The sequence below is a fragment of the Myxine glutinosa genome, chromosome 4 (genome assembly GCF_964187855.1).
Source record: "Myxine glutinosa chromosome 4, kmMyxGlut1.1, whole genome shotgun sequence".
Lineage (NCBI taxonomy): Eukaryota > Metazoa > Chordata > Myxini > Myxiniformes > Myxinidae > Myxine > Myxine glutinosa.
Window position 1 is genome coordinate 24,035,437 of NC_136264.1, and position 22,007 is coordinate 24,057,443.

Below are 22,007 nucleotides of genomic sequence, written 5' to 3' on the forward strand. Positions count from 1 at the left end.
GTGCGACAGCTGACTCCACACACCGCCATTTTGATTCCTATCGTTGAACCCGTCATGTATCACAATCTGCATGCTCTACCTTTAGATTTTTCATTCAGTGTGAAACACAAACAAACACGTGAAACACATGAAGTAAAACACGTGAAAATAAGGATCTTATATAACACTCGATTGTTATCGTGGCTGTGGTTGTTGTTGTTTGTGGATTGCTTCTGTGTTGTTTTATATATTTTTTCTATTGCTTTGCAAAATATCACTACTGTATATATAATTTTGTATGCTGTTCCATGTCCTCATAAAGGGTTGCTACTGTCATAGAATAATAAATGTTTCCGTTCAAACTGCTGTGTGTATAAACCATACATTAGCACATCTTCCTCTTCTTCAAACTCACATGGAGGCTTTTAGAACCAGCAAATTCGTGATTAAACAAACGATATTTTACGGCGTAGATGTTTGGTTCCTGTGTTTACAGTGTTTGTCTCTCAGTATGTATGCATGTCTGATGTCCCTCAACCACCCTAAGCCTGGTGTTGGCTTAACGGTTTGGGTGCAGGGTTTGGGATCTTAGTGTCCTGAGTTTGAATCCCGGTCAGCTGTTGAATTAACACCAGGTGCGGTTGACTCAGCCTGTCATCCTTCTGAGGTCGGCAAAATGAGTTGCAACTCACTGGGTCCTCTCTCAAGGAGGTTGGTGGCAGGATTTGCACTCCGGCCACCATAAAACACCTCTTTCCGTAACACACACAGTGGTGTGTGTCGGATGGTGCTGAGGTCACTTTGATAGTGTGGACTAACTGACCAACATGTAGAATAAACCAGTGTCCCATTGCAATCTCTTCACTTCCATGGTGACAGACAGACCCTCCCCCACCCCCCCCCCCCTGGTATTACAGCAAGTGGCTGGGAATGGAAAACCCACCTGAAAGGTCGTCAATGGGGTGGAGGACCCCTGGCGACCATGGATGGCCAAGGAGTGCCATTTGGGTGACCCCTGCAGCAGGGTGTCAGGATTTCCCTCGCGATGGGCCTTTCTTGTTTCCCTGCAGACACCACGTACTGCTACACCACCACCACCACCACCACATTATAAGACCTCCCCGTGGCTGAGTTGAGGCCGCACCTGTAGGTAATTGTGATGCCATGGCCCTGCAGGGAAGGTTAATGTTGTTGTGTTTGTGGGGATGTTCCACTTGGTCCCATGCAACCTGATATGTGCTAAGAAAGGCAGGTAGCCCGTGAAATTGGCTAGGTGGTTTCGAATTTGGGAATTTGGACTCCGTTGACAACTGGAGCAGGTGACTTCAACTGGGGGACTGGAGCAGGTGACTTCAACTGGGGGACGTGGTCAAATTGATCGGGTTTGAATTGGCTCAATGAAATTGTCTGATAAGGTAGGCCTGCCTGGGTTTTGTGGGGGGGGGGGGGGGGGGGAGGGGGGAGTGAGATCCATCTATTTAGAATGTAGTAAGTGTGGTATGGTCCGTGTGATTCACGTAACATAGATTTACTCTTGTAAACAGGAAAATGTCAAAGTAAGTTGGCTTGTTACACGTGATGCTGCGGAGGCCATGTCATACATGATGTAATTTATAGACAGTGTAGTTAGGGATAAAATTGTACTGTATGTGTAAAAACCTCTTGTTAGCGGGCAGGGCCAGGTGGCGGCTTGCGGTCACAAAAAGGCATGGGAAATAGAAATTAAATGTGTAATATTAACATTTGGACACCTTTGCCTTTTGGGCACGAGAGTTGTTTGAACCATTTTGTGTCAGCACACGAGACTTCCACAGTCTTTATGTAATTGTGCTCATAAAACTGATGTGAGAGATTAATCCACCAATTAATTTTGCCAAACATAAAGCCTCTCCATCATTTCTATATAAATGAACATATTGAGGTTCATGTGTGAGCTAAATAAGAAAGGATGAGAGGTTCACCTTCCAACAATGATAAATAAGAGAAGAGGTGTGTACGAGACGTGCAGTAAAAAGAAGTAACGAGTGGAGAAAGATTGCAGATAGCATTGTGATACACCATTCAATATCAATGAATCACTCATTTAATAAGATAAAAGGAAAATATGGGATTAGATAGGTACAAAAAAACGATTCAGCAGCAGGGAGAAAAGGGGGGTAACGGAATGGAGATAAGTACAACGTTTGGATTCGGAAAAGTTGACAAATACTGGATTAATATGTCAAACATGTGGAGTGTGGATAATGAAAGGGAGATACGGCTGAGAGGGATAGAGATGCTTGGCGAGATGAAAAGCGCCAGATTAAGCATAATATTAAAATATATATAATCATTAAAATGCTCAAGATTGCAAAAGTCGATGTTCAGAGAAATCAAGAAAACATATGGTGGAAAGTTTGTGTCTTGCTGTAAATTGCAAGATTTTCTTGAAAATAGAATTTATGTTGATTACAAATCTGAAGATCATCATCATTTTACAATTTTACAAGGGTGTTATTTTTAAAATGTTAACCATACAACTATGCTTTTCTTTCTTTTCCCATCTATCGTCTGGGATTTTGTAGCATTTTACCGCCCATCCTAGATATGGTAAGGGTGTTACGAGCCAATCACAGGGTGGACCGACATCGCATGTGGACCAGACTAAGAGCCAGCTGGGTTATTACTGTACCAACAATCCAACAGCATAATCATGATAATTCTTCCAACACCATTGCTCACAGATTACAAATATTTAAATAATGTTGCGTTCGGCTACATATGAACCCACCACCTGAGGTGTCCTCACCATTTGGCCACCACTTTAAACACAATTGCTCAAGATCAATCTTGGAAATTCACAACAACAAAAAAAGTCAGGATATCCAATGTTTTCTGTTCTTCACGAGGCTCTGCAGCAGAAGGAAGTTAAACGTTACAAAGATAACTGAATACCTTGAGAATGTACCTTCTTTCACCTCTTCAGATGGTAATAAAGCATTCAGACTTTTCTTCTATTGACACTAAGAGCTCCAGGAGTGTTGGACTTATCTATGAGTAACAACAATAATATGGTTCACCAATCAGACCCCAATGACCCTCCTTTTATACAGTAGAGTACAAACAGTGGCTGAACCCATATCCATGTATTTGATATTTTGGGATGCAACTATTGGAAGCATCACCTTGCATTGTTCAACAATTATCTTCACTTGTGGTTTGTCATAAAATAGATCACTTCTGTGAGATTTACACTGTCTTCTGTGAACTTTTGGTGAACAAAACAAATACAAGTAGAGATACATTCAAAGCACACTGCCCCCATGCCAAATACAGACTTGGCATTTAATATGGAATTTTTTTTTTCTTGACTTGGGTTTACTTTCTGAACTCAGTATATCAATCTGGTGAGTTTCATTTACCCTTCGATGATGTCTTTGTTGAAAGAACCATGTCACTGATTGTCTTTCGCAGCAAGAAGTCAATAACAGGATTATATCACAGGTGGCGTGACAAAATGTAAGGACAGGTACATTTGACGATTGGCATCACAATCGGGTATATAAGGGTTGTTGCGTTCTGTATTAGTGGAAAACAACTGCTGCACGTCCACAAAAGTTATTGCCGCTTCCTCTGGAGATGGTACGTCAACTTGACAATGCTGTTTGTCATGGAGTGGTGGCTTTACGAAATTCTGGCATGAAACAGCGTGCTATTGCTCGGCAGTATGGCATTACTCAAGGTCAGATGTCAAAGATCCTGACACGAAATGCTCAGAGGGGTGTCCCTACTCCAATACCGAGGCCAGGACGTCCACGCAGAACCACAAGGAGAGATGATCGCCAGCTGCACCGGTTAGTCTGCAATGGCCGTACCAAGTCAGCTAATCGGCTTAGGGCTGAGTGGCAGCAACTGACAAATGTGCCTGTATCCGGAAGGCTAGTCAACCAACGACTGGTTCAAGCAGGCTATCGTGCCAGGCGTCCCCTGGGAAAGCCACGCCTGACCAGACAACACAGCCAGCGCCTATTGCAGTGGGCCAGAGAGCACCGTCAATGGCAGCCAGGACACTGGAATCATGTGACCTTCAGTGACGAGTCTAGATTTCTGGTCTATCGCCAAGATGGCCGCGTCCGAGTGCGCAGACAAGTGCATGAAGCCCACAACGAAGATTGTATAGTGCCAAGAGTCCAAGCTGGAGGTGGTGGGGTGACCGTTTGGGCTGCTTTTCATGCAGGGGGCAAAACTGACCTGGTTGTTCTGAATGGAAACCTGAACCAGTTCAAGTACAGGGTCATTCTGGAAGAAACATTGCTTCCATTTGCTCGTCTAGCCTTTCGAGGAAACTTTGTCTTCCAAGATGACAAAGCACGGCCTCATCGTGCTCGCATGATCCAACACTTTCTTGCTGACCGTGGTGTAGAGCATATGGAGTGGCCTGCCATGTCCCCGGATATGAATCCGATAGAGAACTTGTGGGCAGAATTAACGCGTCAAATCGACAACTTGGACCAGCAGCCGACCTCTGTGCGTGACTTGCAGCAGACTATTGTCACTGCATGGCAAGCGATTCCTGACCAAACCTTGGCAAATCTCGTGAACAGCATGCCTCGACGTGCCCGTGCTCTCCTGAATGCTCGTGGGGGTTACATGAAGTACTGAACTGTAATTTTACTGTCCGTAATCCCAGTCATAATTTAGCTTTTGTTTTTGTTGAAATTTTTTTTGGCTAATGTGCAAAATAAAGAGATACTTCTGGAAAACGTACAGAAGTTTAACACAGTACTGTCCGTGAATTGAGTTCGATATCAGTTTACATCACATTCAAGGATCAATTTATTTGCTTTGAAATGTCAAATGTGGTTTTTGTTTCTTTTAAAGGTCACGTTAACAAAATCTAGAATAATTTCAACATAATTCCAATGACCTTTTGGTTCTAAGTCATCTTGAAAAGTAAGTTCACCCCCACCAAAAAAATATTCCATATTAAATGCCAAGTCTGTAAATAAATATCATCCAGCGCGGCATTGCCAGGGCGCCTTCGGCACCCGGCAATACCGCCATGCAGCTCATAGAGACTGTATTGGGAGAGAGAGGTGCACAATAATTTATTGATTCATTGCATAATTAAAATCAATAAAAGATTGTCATAAAATATTTTCTAAATCAATTGGCTAATAGCATACCGAAACCACCAGTGCTTCATCCAAAGCTGTAACTTTTTGAAAATTAATTAAATAAGCCATTAATTGGAAAAATTTAATAATTACCTGATTAATCAATCAAGAATTAATCGATTAATGGATTAATCAAATCAAAAAATATCCTTGAAAGCCACATCACTTGGTCACTGTCGTGTCCAAATATCAGCTTCCTAGCTCAAAAGGTACTTGGGAGATTGGCCAGATGAGAAAGAAAATAAAATGAATAAATGATTAATGATGAAAATAAATAAATAATAATCGTAAAATAATTAATTAATTAATCATTGGCTAATAGAACACCTAAACCACCACCGTTTCATCTGAAACTTTAAAATAATAATCAATTAAATAAGTCATTGATCAAATAATCAAATAAATAAATCAAAAACTTCAAAAACAAGATTAATCACGAAATCAAAAACGAGTATAGATACATTCAAAGTACACCGCGCCCCCATGCCAAATAAATAACATATCCTCCAGCGTGCGACATTGCCAGGCCCCCTTCGGTGCCCGGCAATGACGTCATGCAGCGCATGGAGATGGCATAGGAAAGGAGCAATGTACAATTAACCAAATCTGCAGGTATCTATTTATTAAGTACGGACGAGCGGGTAAGTCAAAAGTTCTGCCACATTCGTTATGTAAAATAAATCGATGGCCCCTGTGCAATTAATTATATGCTATTATTTTTGCTAAGAGTAAGAGCAGATAAATAAAATGATTGTACGTAAGAGCAGATGGAATAATGGAGGATAGCGCATTATGCAATGTCTTACAAAGCCGTTATAAAAACGAAAGCATAGTGCACATTATCCATACCATCTCCTGGCTGCAACACAGACACACCTCTATCACCTCCATGTTGGAGACTTTGAAAAGAGGTCACATTGGAAGCCTTTTAATCTCCTCTGAAGATGCATGCTTGAACTGTTTGTGCTTCACATTCATCCTGCTGGAATTATTACCCTGTCAATGTGAAGTGAAGGGTGAGGTTAAGCAATTGGTTCATGGTCGTCCGTTCGTCCATCTGTCTGATCAGTTTATGATTGTCAGTTTATGATCGAGGAACAGCTTATTTTATATAGAATGCTAGATTTTGAACGCTAATCAGAACATGAATCGAAAGAAAAGTCTGCCGCTCTACCGTATTTTGGCTCTGAATTTGTCCCAATCGCATGTTTGCAGAGAGGAGCAAGATATTATTGTTACTTTGTCTGCCTGCCAAACAAAATTGAAAATCATTCCAAACAAGGAACCGACTGGTTTTTCAGAACGTCATAAAGGACACAAACAACTGCTACAAATGACTAATATAACTTATTAGATAGGGTGATGTCATCGCCACTGGGGAAAACGGCAGTAAAATTGAATTGTACATTTGAAGGCTTAGCGGTTAGGGTGCCGGTGCGGCAAAATAAATCCGCCCCCGTATAAACTCTCCCCCCAGCGAATCTGTACCGGTACAGAATCGCCCCCGGCGAATCAGTACCTGTATAAACTCGCCCCCCGGCGGATACGTTTCTCGCCCCCATCAGCATAGAATCGCCCCCCATTCTCGTTTACATTTCCATTAAATAAACCATATTGAATTAAATAAAAATTAAATAAAATATGATTTTTTTTCACTATTTTATACATGCGACATTTTGAAGCAATTATGGGCCTCAAGATGAATGTTTACATTCGTATGCATTTGTTTATATTTTGATAAATTAACATCAAATATAAATATACATATGAAAATATTGGTTTACAAGAGCGGACGTGATAAAAGTACGACTAATATTGTTTGGGGAATTGATTGAGTGCGGACTTACACATTTTCTCAATCTTTTTAAGACATACTTGAACACTTGATATAGTAATTATTGATAGATTTTGACGCTCACTGTGGAAGACGTTACATGTGTTAGACCATATTTGAAGAAACGACTCGTGTAATCTATAGCTATAGTGTATATTTTCTTTTCTTGAGATTTGATATCAATATCACATTGTTGTAACCATACATCATGATGGCGTAAATCAAAATTTTCGAATAAACCGCGCACGCTATGATGTGCATCAACCATTCATTTTTGTGGTGTTTATTTTTGTGGATGAAATTTCGAAGAAGATGTAAATAAATGAGATTACACAAGTTTGACATACTTGATGAGATGAGATGAAAATAAATAAATGAGATGAAATGTCGAAGAAGATGTAAATAAATGAGATTACACAAGTTTGACGTACTTGATGAGATGAGATGAAAATAAATAAATGAAATGAAATTTCGAAGATGTAAATAAATGAGATTACACAAGTTTGACATACTTGATGAGATGAGATGAAAATAAATAAATGAGATGAAATTTCGAAGAAGATGTAAATAAATGAGATTACACAAGTTTGACATACTTGATGAGATGAGATGAAAATAAATAAATGAGATGAAATTTCGAAGAAGATGTAAATAAATGAGATTACACAAGTTTGACATACTTGATGAGATTTTTATTTTTTTATTTTTTTGTATACAAGATCGAGGCTCGTGAAAGAGCGAACATTAATCACACAGAAAGACAAACCGACACGTAAAACATATAACATCGGGAGCGGTAGACAACCGCTCTCCAAAGATGGGGAGAGAGGGGGAAGGACACAAACACAACATTTGAGAGCAGGGACCGAGAGACATGGAGACATCGAGAGATCTGTGGGAGGGAGAGGGCTTTGGGGGGGGGGGGTGCATGGGAAGGTGGGGTGGGAGAGGTATAAAACATATGGACACTGCCAGGACTTCCAGGAAAGAAGTTGGAATTTCAAACAAGGTGGATCTGGGGTGAATTAGTGGGGGTAGAAAAGATCAAGGTTTTGGATGGGGGAAGATAAGAGATGGTGGTGAACAGCTGTTTTAAAGACCTGGAGGGAGGAGTGGGATTGAAGGGAGTGTGGGAGTTTGCTCCAGAGGCGGGAGAAAAGAGGAATGAAAGAGTGAAGGTGAGCAGAGAGCCGAGATTTTGGCAGTTTAACCATCAAAGGGCTGCTGGCAGATCTTGTGCGACCTGTAGGAATATTTGGGGGACAGAGCACAGAGAGAGCTGGGGGAGCAAGGCCGGAGAGGAGTCGGTAGAAGACAGAAAGACCACCTACCTGCCTGCGGTGAGTGAGTGAAAGGCCCTCAGAGATAGCTTCATCGCGAGAGATTCCAATGATTCTGAAAGCTTTGGTTTCAACAGCGTGAAGCCGAGCTAGGTGTGAGGCCCAAAAGCTTGAGCGACAGAACTTCTTGGAGAGGATTGTTGAGAAAGTAGATGGGAGGGTTGTCCAGTCGATCTTTTCGGAGAGACATACTAAGAGTGTGAGATTTATCAGGATTGAAAGACATGTTCCACTTGTTTGACCAGTCTGTGATTTTGTCCAAGTCTTCAGAGAGTGAGGAGGCTGCAGACTGCCGATCTGAGGGAAGAGGAATGGAGCGGCAGAGAGTGGAGTCATCAGCAAAGAGCAAAGAGCTGATGACTGAGATGAAAATGAGAGATGAGATGAAAATAAATAAATGAGATGAAATTTCGAAGAAGATGTAAATAAATGAGATTACACAAGTTTGACATACTTGATGAGATGAGATGAAAATAAATAAATGAGATGAAATTTCGAAGATGTAAATAAATGAGATTACACAAGTTTGACATACTTGATGAGATGAGATGAAAATAAATAAATGAGATGAAATTTCGAAGAAGATGTAAATAAATGAGATTACACAAGTTTGTTGTCCAACGTCGCACCGTGGAGCGAAAGGGGGACTATGGATATCTCTTGTTTATTCTAGTTCTCCTCAAGCCGCACCGCATGCCCTCAGCCTCGTCTGTGAATGTCAACAGCGTGACATAGCGCACGCTTTCGGGAGGGGCGGAGCCAAGCCGAGCAACATATATATATATATATATATACACATCGATCATTGATCGTGAACCGGAAAATATAATAAATTACTGATATTTAGCGACTCGAAAGGTTCTTTATCAACAAGGTATTTTCTCGTGCTTCTGCTGACCTGTCTGTGAGGTGTATAAATCGAAGTCCCGAGTGCGAATCACAGGTGAGCCCATCCTGAGGTAATTAGCGATTGGGAACGATTCAGAACCTGTGGGTAAATAACCCTTGGTAATTTCCCCAACAGTTTTCCAGACGACAGACTGCCGGTAGGGGACATGTATTGCAGCGCAATACTCAGAATGCTTGTTTCCTATAATTCATATCTTAAAGAGTACCGACCTTTATAGTGACTCTCTTGGTGTTCTGGTTCAATATTAAGATATTTGACAAATGACCGTACTATGTTTATTTTTTATATCTCTGATTTCTTCTGATCATGATTTTATTTTAGAACATGTTTTTCTTTACGAGACAGTAAGAACTATTGAAATATATCGAACTTCTCCACTATTGTCCTGGCACTGTGCACCCTATACACATCGGGAAATAAACCACAAGGATGTATAATTATATTTGTTCCATGATTCATTTATACAAGTATATCCGTTGCTATAAAATGGAAATTAAATAGAACCCGTGGGTATTTGGGACATTGAGGCTTGTGAGAAACGTGTTTGTTTTTTTTGTTAAAAACTACCATTTGCATTTTACACAAATGTTTGAAGGTGCAGTCTTTTGAGGATTAAAGGTCCACAGACACGGAATCTCACTCAAAATGCATTTGATGTCATCCAAATGAGTCTTTTTATGGTGAATTCAAATATGGCATTGATTTTTTGTTGTATTCACTCTGAAACATTAAAAATGAAAGAAAACCGAACCACTTGGGAACGCCCCTAAAAATTCTGCCCCATACCTCAAAGCCGATGACGTAATCCATGTGACGTCACCTCCAGAACGCAGCTCGCTCGCAAGCGCCACGTGCATTTGCTTGATACAAATCAAACACTTATTTTAACTCCAATTTACATTCTGTTTCCACTTTTGATGAGAAGTAGGGGTTCTGTGCAACCATTCATAAACTTTATTTGGTGCAAATCGGATAATTTTTAGCCGAGTTACCTCAGACTGTGAGTTGTTAATTATTTAATTCACACATAGTTGAATATGTGCAGGCCGCTCCACGGAGCGACCTTGCGGGCTTATCAACGAGGCGAGGCGTGACACACGTGTCTCAGCATACCTCAGATCAAGATCAAGCAAATCAAAAGTAGAGTACGTACAAATTACACGGAACGGATCGCAGGCCGAAGCATAGCGAATCGAGATGGCATGGACTTCGTTCTGGAGGTGACGTCACCGGTCACGTGACCTGCGGTTCGCTGAACTCCACTTTTTTGAGGGGCGGGGCATAGCAAGTTGTGAAAAACACTACAAATGTTCAAAATATTGGTCTAATTATCCCATTGTTGATTTTAAAAAAGAAACATGGGTGATTTCTTCACTAGGAAGGTCAAGTTAATATATAAATAACCAGAAACTTTTGAATTACATGGGACCTTTAAGTGGTCTAGTAAATGTCGATCATTGTTTGGTATATTATGGTCAGTTTCCATAAGACCTTCGTAGAAAGTTTTTACCATGTAAAAACTATTGATTGACATCATTAATTTCTGTTTGTATAGTAATGGTGTGTGTGTGTGCGTGTGTGTGTGTGTGTGTGCGTGTGTGTGTGTGTGTGTGTGTGTGTGTGTGTGTGTGTGTGTGTGTGTGTGTGTGTGTGTGTGTGTGACACATCGAAATCGTTACTGAATGTTAGCATCTGTAATATATTCATTTCCAGCGTTCAGTACTTTGTATAATATACATAGATATCTGGCTATTAGGTTTGTCGAAATCTATATCCTTTTTGTCCCCCATTGCACCGCGGAGCGAAAGGGGGACTATGGTTTTCCCCTCCGTCCGTGTGTCCGTCCGTCCATCCATCCGTGCGTGCATGCATGCATGCGTGCGTGCGGGCATGCGTAAGCGAAGGGCCGAATTTTAATTTGGTGTGTGGGTGCCACCCACGTCAAAATCCAAGATGGCCGCCGCCATGTATGTCTGATGCCATGTTTGTCTGAACCTTGTGAGCTGAATATCTTGAAAAATAAGCGAATTATCAACTTCTAATCTGGTGTGTGGGTGTATCTAGGCATAAGGACGAACGCTATTGAAAATTGGGTCGCCACGTCAAAATCCAAGATGGCCGCCACCATGTATGTCTGAACCTTGTGAGATGAATATCTTGAAAAATTAGCGAAGTACCAACTTCTAATTTGGTGTGTGGGTGTATCTCGGCATAAGGAAGAACGCTATTGAAAATTGGTTCGCCACGTCAAAATCCAAGATGGCCGCCTTGCGTCTTTCACTTTGTCAACTCGCATCACTTTACCGACGGGGGACCTAGGCGTAACGCTTGCCATTTAAGAGAATATGATCCACATTATGTTTATGTGTAAAATATATACTTGTGCATCAACTGACCAAATATTTATCAAAATATTCATCATACTATGTTTGTCGAACTATTCTGATCATGACGTGTGTGCATTATTCACTGTGACCATATCAGTGCAGAGAGCTACAGATAGCTTCACTACTAATGCGGAATAGGAACTCCTTTCGGAATGACTTGTTAGGTTGAAAAGTGTTATTCTAGCCATATGTGTGTGAGCCACATTTGTAATGCAAAATCAATTACAAGCTGTGACGCCATTTAAAATAAAATCACACAAATGATTACAGAGCATGGGAGAGTTGAAGTATATACGATTGAACTTATAATCAAACTAATCTAATCACCTATTGAAGAAAAGTACATTCATATCGCCAATATTGTTATGTACGTCATTTGTATTCGGGTAGATAGCAGATTACCGTGGGTTTTAGGGTTACGTTAGGGTTAGAAGGTTTAGAAAAGCGTGCCCAGTAAAGCGCAATAATCCCCTTGTGTAGTAGTTTCATGCAACGTCCTACCGTAAAATTGGGTGAATAGGGACACAAAAGGAAAAAAGTTCGGAAACTTTTTTCGCTGAAAATTGATAACCATACTGATTTGTTGATATTTGGGTTGAAAGTGTTCTCTTGTTTTTTGAAAAAGCAACTTATAGTCCCTATTAACCCCATATATGGGTTAAATAGGAATAAATAGGATTTTTATGGCTGTCCCTATTCACCCCGTTTTACGGTGTAGGGTGAATTAGGGTGAATTCACCCGTTTTATGGGTGAATAGGCGCAGTCACTAATACAAAAAAATAATAATCAAGAAACAATCCTGAGTTTCCAACTTATTGCTAAATTGATAGCTCAGATGGATGCACATAATATGCACCCATAATATAAACCACGGTGCCAATGAAAAAAAAAATGGGATAAAAAGTTTCTCCAAACTGTCCCTATTTCTTGATTATTATTGTTTTGTATTTGTGACTGTCCCTATTCACCCGTAAAACGGGGTGAATAGGGACAGCCGTAAAAATCCTATTTATTCCTATTTAACCCATATATGGGGTTAATAGGGACTATAAGTTGCTTTTTAAAAAACAAGAGAACACTTTCAACCCAAATATCAACAAATCAGTATGGTTATCAATTTTCAGCGAAAAAAGTTTCCAAACTTTTTTTCACTTTGTGTCCCTATTCACCTTGCTGTCCCTATTCACCCCATTTCACGATAGGTTAAACTAGGAGAGGAAGATTCATTGATTTAAATGGAAATCGCCCCAAACATGGCATAAAGCCACTCCAGGTAAAGGGCTATGGGAAGGTGGTGGTAAGAAAAATCAAAATGCTTTTTTATGGGAAGAAAAGCTATGGGAAGCTATGGGGAGAAAAAGATAATGATAATGCAAAAAACAAACAAACAAACAAAAAAACAACCCAAATATCAACAAATCAGTATGGTTATCAATTTTCAGCAAAAAAAGTTTCCGAACTTTTTTTCACTTTTTGTCCCTATTCACCTTGCTGTCCCTATTCACCCCATTTCACGATAGGTTAAACTAGGAGAGGAAGATTCATTGATTTAAATGGAAATCGCCCCAAACATGGCATAAAGCCACTCCAGGTAAAGGGCTATGGGAAGGTGGTGGTAAGAAAAATCAAAATGCTTTTTTATGGGAAGAAAAGCTATGGGAAGCTATGGGGAGAAAAAGATAATGATAATGCAAAAAAAAAAACAAAAAAAAAAAAACAACCCAAATATCAACAAATCAGTATGGTTATCAATTTTCAGCAAAAAAAGTTTCCGAACTTTTTTCAGTTTGTGTCCCTATTCACCCCATTTTACGGTACTCAATTTTGGACGCATTCAATCCATCATTTTCGATCAAATTCTAATTGACGTCAGACACATATTTTAAATGGCGAAGAACATACTTCCATATCACTGCATTTTTGTGCCCCAACCCACTACATTTGTGCTTAAATTTGAAAAACACACGTTATGAAATGTCCTAAACAGAGAATGGGCAATCTGACACCCAGAATGGGACGAACGATGCAATGAAGGATTTTAACATAGAAACGGAGGATAAAACATACATCTATTTCAAAATATATAGTGTGCTTGTGCATGTCACATTTACATGAGAAACTGTTTTTTCCTTTTCTGTACATCGTATAAATACGTCCCGAGACCCTTCAAAACAATAATATCATTACTTGACATCATACTGTTGAAATTTTCAAATTAGTTACAGTTGTTTACATGTACACCAATATATTTAACACGGATATAAGAATGAAACTTACACTTGAAAAGGACATGGAACTCTTGTTTGGTATTAAATACATCATGTATGGTATGGCAATACTGAGACACTCCAGCTTCATATCGAATGTACTTATGTGACATGTACTTTAAAATTACTACATCTGAAACGAGCAATATGCTTTAGTGATAGATAAATGAGATTCAACAATTAATGACTTATAGTGCTTATAAATAAAACTCTGAGGTATGTTATCAACAGATGCATATATATTATGAGGGGGCGATTTTGTCACGGGGGAGAGTCTATTTCGTGGCAGGGGGGCGAATCTATTTCGAGGGGGGCGAATCTGTACCGGTACAGAATCGCCGGGGGGGCGGATCTGTTTCGGGGGCGGATCTGTTTCGTGACACCGGCTTGGGATCCTAGGATCCTGGGTTCGAATCCCGGTCGATCGCTAAATTAACACCAGGGGGGTTGACTCAGCCTGTCATCCTTCCGAGGTCGGAAAATTGAGTTCCAGCTTGCTGGGATGAATGATCCCGGTGTGTACCCCGGTTTAGAATAGGTACACCGTATCCCTGCGCATCGTAAGAGGCGACTAAGGGTTGGCGTCAGGAAGGGCATCCGGCCATAAAAACATTGCCTCAAACAGGGAACCATGATTGTCATGGGGCCCGCAAGGCTAACCCCCGCTCTAGCGGGGAAAATGGCCTTAAAACGATAATTCACTCATTCATTCATTTGAAGACTGTAGAACACAAATCAAATTGCCTTCATATTACTTCCAAGAACGAGGCTATATATCGAGATATAACATGAGAGGGCATGGCATATATGTGTATCGGGTTGAAGAAGAAGCCGCCAATATGGTTGTGTACGATGCTGATTGACATTGCATTTTATGGTGATCAATAAATCCTTCGTCCCTTAAATTGTGACTCGTCGTTGTCTTGTTACAGTGTATCAGGGTGGTTGGTGTGTGAGACTGCTTCAGTAGCTCTAAAGTTCCGGATTTTTTAAACGATTTTTATTTTAAATCATTGTTTTATTAAAGTTGAAGTACATGGGGGCCTTGCTGTTCGTGATTTCTCCTTCACAGATTCGCCCTGTGTTTGTGCATTTCCATGCGCTCGAATAATTGGCGATTTACTTTGCACATTTATTCACAGAATTAACATGGGCCATCAACACCATAACCCCATCAAACCCCGCAACATCATTTTCACCATTATCTCCACCAACTCGTCTTTGTCGTCACCATCATCATGACATCGCATTATTGGATCAAGTTTATCATCATTATTATTAAAAGTAAGTTTCATGATATAAATAACTCAAGAAAATACACTTTATTTTATGTTCTTAATATGGGAAAATAAGCCTGGTGTTGGCTTAACAGTTAGGCTGGCTGGCTTAATATCCTAGCCTAGGGTCTTGAGTTTGAGCCCCTGTCGTGCCGTAAAAGCACACCAGGTGAGCTGACTCAGCCTTTCATCCTTCTGAAGTCAGAAAAATGAGTACCAGCTCACTGGAAACAGAGGCACAGCCGCGATCCCAGCAATGATGAAACCAGCAGCCACAGGCCACACACGAAATAATAATTCTAACACTATATTTTATGTTCTTAATAACCCTTTGTCCCTAATTATTAAGTTGAAGTCCCTAACCCTATTTTCCTCATTACCGCTTAAGTTTGCACATCGCGGATTTGTGGTCCTTGGGGATTTTCAAGAACATAACCCCCACGAATAGTATGACCCTCCTGTATAAACTTGAACACTGTGCGGGTGTCGTATTCTATAAACTCTCCAGTTTGACAAATAGATGTTGTGCTTGCTGGCAACACCTTCTGATTCCCACCTTCATCTCTATTGGAGTTTGTAATGTGTGTGTTTGTAGATTGCTGGGAAAAGCTTTGGAGCTTCAGACCCAGTTTGCCTACATACCTTGTTGCTCTCATATCCCGAGTGCTGCTTTAGCTTGCTTGCCATTTTGTTCCCTGGTTATTACCCTCGCCAGAGGTATTGCATTCGAGTCCTTTGTTTGTCTATTTGTCTGTCTGTTTGTCCGCACAGAATAAATGTAATTTTCTCTCCATCCGTTGGTCCCATTGACAGGAAATTTTCACCATATGTGCGCCTCTTCCTGTATAATTTTTTAATGATAACTATGACGTCATAGATCACGTGGTATGGGCGCCATCTTGGAAAAAACGAAAAAAATTGCACCTCTGTACCTCCGAAAGTGGTTCTATATCTCCAAAAGTGCTGCATATAAATACTTAAGACATAGCTCATTGTAAAGAACTCTCCATGGAGAATAACATCTGTTAATGATGATTTCATAGGTTCCTTCATTATGACATCATAATTCGACAAGTACAAAACTTCATCCGATCAAGATGAATTTTCTTTTCTCGGCAACAGTTAGTCCAATAACAGGAAATTTTCACCATAGGTGCACCTCATTCTGTATAATTATTTTATGATAATTATAACGTCATAGGTCACGTGGTATGGGTGCAATCTCAGAAAAACTTTGCACCTCTATACAGTCGTTGCCAAAAATATTGACACCCTTGCACTTTTTTCAAATAACTCACAATTTTCTCTTCAAATAAGTTGAAATTGACAAAAGGATTTGGTCTCCACAATTTTTTATTTCACTGTTAATATTGCAGAACCTTTGTTGATTCAGAACTTAATATATCCTTTTAAATCAGAAAATATAAAGAAATGGCATTGACAAAATTATTGACACCATAGACTTAATATTTGGTAGCACATACTTTGGACAAAATATCTGCAGTCAAGCACTTCCTATAGCCATGAATGAGCTTCCTACACCTCTCTACTGGCAGCATGGCCCACTCTTCTTGTGCAAACTGCTCTAGCTCTCCAAAATTCGATGGGTGCCTTCTCCCAACTGCTGTTTTCAGATCTCCCCACAGGTGTTCAATGGGATTTAGATCTGGACTCATTGTTGGCCACTTCAGGACAGTCCAGAGTTTTGTCTTGAACCATTCCTGGGTGATTTTTGAAGTGTGTTTGGGGGTCATTGTCCCACTGCACGACCCATGACCTTCGCTGGAGACCCAGCTTTCTGACACTAGGTTGACCATTGTGCTCCAAAATGCCTTGGTAATCTCCTGATTTCATGATGCCATGCACACATTCAAGGCACCCAGTGCCAGAGAAAGCACAGCAACCCCAAAACATCACTGAACCTCCTCCATGTTTGACTGTGGGGAAGGTGTTCTTTTCTTTGAAGGCTTAATTTTGTTTTCTGTAAACATAGAGATGATGTGCTTTACCAAAAAGCTCTAATTTGGTCTCATCTGTCCACAGGACATTCTCCCAGAAGAATTTTGGCTTGTTCAGGTGTGTTTTGGAAAACTCCAGTCAGGATTTCTTAGCAGTGGAGTCCTCCTGGGTCTCCTACCATAGAACCCCCTTTCATTGAGTTGGCGACGGGCAGATGGTGCGTGCTTTAAATGTCGTACCTTGTGTCTGAAGGTCAGCTTGAATTTGTTTGGCAGTTGATCGAGGTGCTCTCTCCACCATTGAAACAATCCTTCGCTATAATCTTCGATCAAGTTTTCTCTTGCGGCCACATCCAGGGAGGTTGGCTGCAGTACCATGGGCGTACGTTGGCACAGGAACATCAAGGTCTCTGGAGATGGACTTGCAGCCTTGAGATTGTCCATGGTTGGCCACAATCTTGTGTCTGACTTCCTCAGACAATTCTCTGGTTTTCTTTCTTTTCTCCATGCTCATTGCAGTACACACAGTGACACAAAACAGCAGAATGACTCCTTTTCTCTGTTCAAACTGGTTGAATGAGTGATTTTTATATTGCAGGCACCAGCAACTCACCATGGGTGAGTTCAATTCCAAAGGAAAGCAGAATCACCTGCTTGAAATCGAATTATTTCTAACAACTTCTAAAAGGTGCCAATAATATTGTCCGGGCTATTTTAGGATTTCTGTGTGGAATAAGTGAAGATTTAGTCATTTTTTAAAAAGCTTTTTTTGTTCCACTGTAAACCAAAGAAACACACATGTGGATACCAAAATATATTTTTTAATTTGAACAATTTTCTGGAAGAAACGGTGAATTTTTAGAAAAAAGTGCAAGAGTGCCAATATCTTTGGCCACGACTGTATCTCGAAAAGCGCTGCATAGAAAAAATTGAGACATGGCTCATTGTAAAGAACTCTCCATGGGAAATAACATATGTTAATGATGATGTTATCGGTTCCTCCATTATGACGTCATAATTCGACAAGTACAAAATTCATCCGATCAAGATGAACTTTCTTGAGCGTCATCTATGGATAAATTAGTGGAGAAAAAAAAAAAGATGACGTCATCGGTCAAGTGGTTCGGCCGCCATATTTGTTGTAACACAAAAGCCTTAAAAACCACTAAAAACATGTTCTGGTGAGGGTCTGCAATCTCTGATTGCTGTTTCTTGTTGTTATTCAAACTAGAACGTTTTTGTTTCCAGTGAACAGATGAATATTAGAAAGTAGATTATTCTCGAATATTACATTTCTGAGCCACAAATGCAATGACTATTTCAATACCCTGACGATAGAGAGGAAGATACTTCCACCATCGTACAAATGGATCTTTCACTTCCAAAGAATGTCGATTTTGGAAAGAAAAAAATGAATGATAACTGGAAAACACAAAAGACAAAAGGAGGCATGGGTAGATTTTGATATTAACATAAGGACATTGGTAGGCAATGGACAAATGTATGCAATAGACATGATTTATGATTTAAACTGGGGATCCAACCATCATGAGCCAGGTGTACAAATGGGAATAGCTTCCAATTTATGATAAATTAAATACCATAGAGTTGTTATCACTGCTATCCAACATTACTAATCACTCTGATAATATTTCACGTGTACTTTTTAGAAGATGAGTGGGATTGACTTACGTAAGGTTCAATATCACAAGTTTGGAAAAATTTTCTGAAACACCCTTCAGTGATTGAAATATCTACAAGGGAAAAAACAATTCAAGTTAAAGAAACAAATACAAAAACTTTGAATATGGCCCGAGATCTACAGAATAAGCAAACAAATCAAATGAATGAACATGAAATGATTCGTAGCTCGTAAAATGTGTACATAATTATATAAAGAATGTGTAATGTTCATTGTTTCTTGACCTGAGAAAAATTAATTTTAAAAACATACCTCATACTCTAATTTTGTCACAAACTCTTTGTATGTAGTGCTGTTCTTATTCTGCATCTCCTGCAAATAATTTTCATTGGTAGCTGTCATCTTGAGGTTCACCTTCATTTTAATCACACCTGCATGGTGAAGGGTGGGGCGGGAGCCAGGGAGAAGAAATTATTTTAATGGTTTGAAAAAATTGCATTCTCGGTGTCATGGCTTACTAAAAACTGGCTTGAAATTTAGTTGTTAAAAGAAACTTCAGGAAACAAATTGACTGCAGTGATGAACTTTGCACAGCAAGATCAACCATGAGCTTTGGCACATTTTATACGACTTCATCATTTCTACAGCAATTGAAGGAAGGGTGGAAGAATGGCGACAACTACTTGTAGTTGCAGCAGTCGAGCAAACCTGGACGTCTATATGCACGTTACTCTCGCAGCTGGAGTTCAACTGCTTATCCAAAATCCCTGATCTTTCACTCCTTTCCTTGCTGCTCCAACCCAATCATTCCCTCACACTACCCAATCCATCAATCAGATTCACAACTCCTCCATTGTGCTTCCCCATTGTTCCAGTTTATAACCCCTCCATTTTACTTGAATGAGCTTTCATCAACCATGAGAGAACTACAGCGCATTTTGTCCTGATTCAGCTTAACACGAAAAACAATAAATTTCAAGGAAGTTCTTGCTTAGCGATCCCTAAATTGAGCAGTTTTTGTGAAGAAAAAGCTCACATGATGGGATACATGCAGGTACAGTCAAGTTCGGGGGGAAAGGGGGGGCGGCGAAGAATCAGACAAAGACATTATTAATTTTCCAAACCCTATACACTATGATGGGCCTTCGGCCTCAACTGCATCTCAGATCTACATTGATGATGCCCCAAAATCAAATCTGGGAGATCAGTTTGTTGGGGATTTTTGTTATTTTCTGTGTTTTCATAAACTTCTTTAAGATGTTAAATCTGCCTCTGGTTGTATCAGAAAGTTTGATCTGAAGTACAGTCGGCCGACCTTGACTTGTTCTAAACTGGTAAAGAATATCCTATGCACAGTCTCTTTATTATTATTTCTTCAGAGATGCATTTCATTAAAAATTGCTGTTGATTTCGAGGCAGAGCTTGTCTTACCTGTAGTTGTGGAGATTGTAGCTACGACTTGTGTGTGAGTTATTGCACTTGATCCTGGCTGAGACGTGGTATCAGGTGTCGAGATTGTAGTTTCTCCTGGTGTTTTAAATGCATAAAGAAATTATTACACTTTGTGAAGGATATTTTTGAAATTGAAATAAATTCCAACTTTAGTGAAGGAGGAAGCAATTTGGGCCATTATGCCTGTGCTATTATGGGCACACTTTAGATTTCACAACTACTGTCACCAGTGCTTTTTTAACAATTAACTCCATGTCGAGATTTTCCCCAGAATACCAGTGCACAATTGCCAACACTTTTCAAACGATAGTGTAAGAACTACAACATCAAAATGCAAACAAAATGGATAAAGCATGGCAGACTTTCCTGGTCCTACTGATGTAAAACGTTTTTTGTTAAAACAGCTGTTCACCACCATCTCTTATCTTACCCCATCCAAAACTTTGATCTTTTCCACCCCGTTAATACCCCCCAAATCCATCTTTTTCAAATTCCATTTTCTTTCCTGAAATTCCTAGTAGTGTCCATTTTCTTTATACCTTGTACTCCACCCCCTCACCCTCCACTCCACTCCCCCAACCAGCCCTCTGCCTTCCACAGAACCGATGTCTCTGTTCTCTACTGTTGTTGTGCTTCCCTCTCCTTCCCCCTCCTGTCTCCTGCTCCCCTTATTAAATGGTTTATGTGTGTTTCTGTTTATGGTTTTATGCGTTCTATGTGTTAGCTCTCACACGAGCCTCAACATTGTATACAGGAAAAAAAAAATTAGTATTTGCTTGTTAATATAACAGATTGCACCTGAGCTATTACTGCTCTCGTAATCTCAGTTCCTTCCACCAAGTTTGGAACAAGTGTGTGTCTACCCTCAGGAGAGCCAGCAAACAATATCTCTCCACTCTCAAGACTGAACTCTCAAACCTGTCTCCTTTCTCCAAATCCTGGTGTCGTCTGGTCAAATCTGTTTCTGGTGTTTGTTCCCCCTCCATCCCCTCCCATACCTCAAATGGCTACACAGTTGACACAGCACATGACAAAGACGAATGCCTCAACTCTGTGTTTACCCCTAAATCTTGTGTCCCAAACCCATCTCTCTCTGTACCCACCTTACCCAGTCGAACCCAGCTGCTCCTGGACTCTGTCCTTCTCTCCTGACAAGGTGGAGAAGTTTCTGTCAAACCTCAACTCTGATTCTGCAACTGGACCAGACGGCATCAGCCCACAGGTCCTAAAATCCTGCTCTGCCGCTCTTTCACACCTTCTCTCTGTTCTCTTCACCCTCTCTTTTGCTCAATGTCATCTGCCATCAGTTTGGAAATCAGCCAACATTACAACTTTACACAAAAAAGGTGCAAAAACAGATCCTTGCAAATACAAACCAATCAGCCTGCTCCCAATCAGCAAAGTCATGGAATCCATCATTGCTTCGGATATCAAATCCTTCCTCTTCTCCAATGGCTTGATCTCTGATCATCAATTTGGTTTCAGACCAGGTCATTCTACTCTGGACATGCTGCTTCTGCTGTCTCAACAATGGATGGAGGTCCTCAATGCCAAACAGGAAATCAGAGCTGTCTCCCTTGACATATCACGTGCCTTCAATACGGTCTGGCACCCTGCTCTGCTCACCAAACTCTCCTATGGTATCCATGGAAATCTCCATGCATGGCTTCCTCTCTGGTCATAGTCAACATGTGGCCCTGAATGGTTTTCTCTCATCTCCCCTTCCTGTTCAGGCTGGAGTTCCCCAAGGCGGTGGACCACGAGTCACTTGAACATCGCCAGGAATTTTCACACATGTTCTGTG

General features: G+C 40.4%; 1 protein-coding gene across 1 annotated transcript in view; it reads right to left on the reverse strand.

The window, feature by feature from the left end:
* Nucleotides 1–2,044: 2,044 nt before the first annotated feature.
* Nucleotides 2,045–22,007, reverse strand: part of LOC137424495 (receptor-type tyrosine-protein phosphatase H-like) — a 398,906-nt gene continuing 378,943 nt past the window's right edge. Inside the window, exons 7-10 of the mRNA XM_078775524.1 lie at nt 20,183–20,278; nt 19,064–19,182; nt 18,802–18,863; nt 2,045–2,870 (exon numbers count right to left, since the gene is read on the reverse strand). Coding sequence (XP_078631650.1) covers nt 2,861–2,870; nt 18,802–18,863; nt 19,064–19,182; nt 20,183–20,278 — 287 coding nt within the window. The 3' untranslated portion in view covers nt 2,045–2,860. The remainder of the gene's footprint in view (nt 2,871–18,801; nt 18,864–19,063; nt 19,183–20,182; nt 20,279–22,007) is intronic.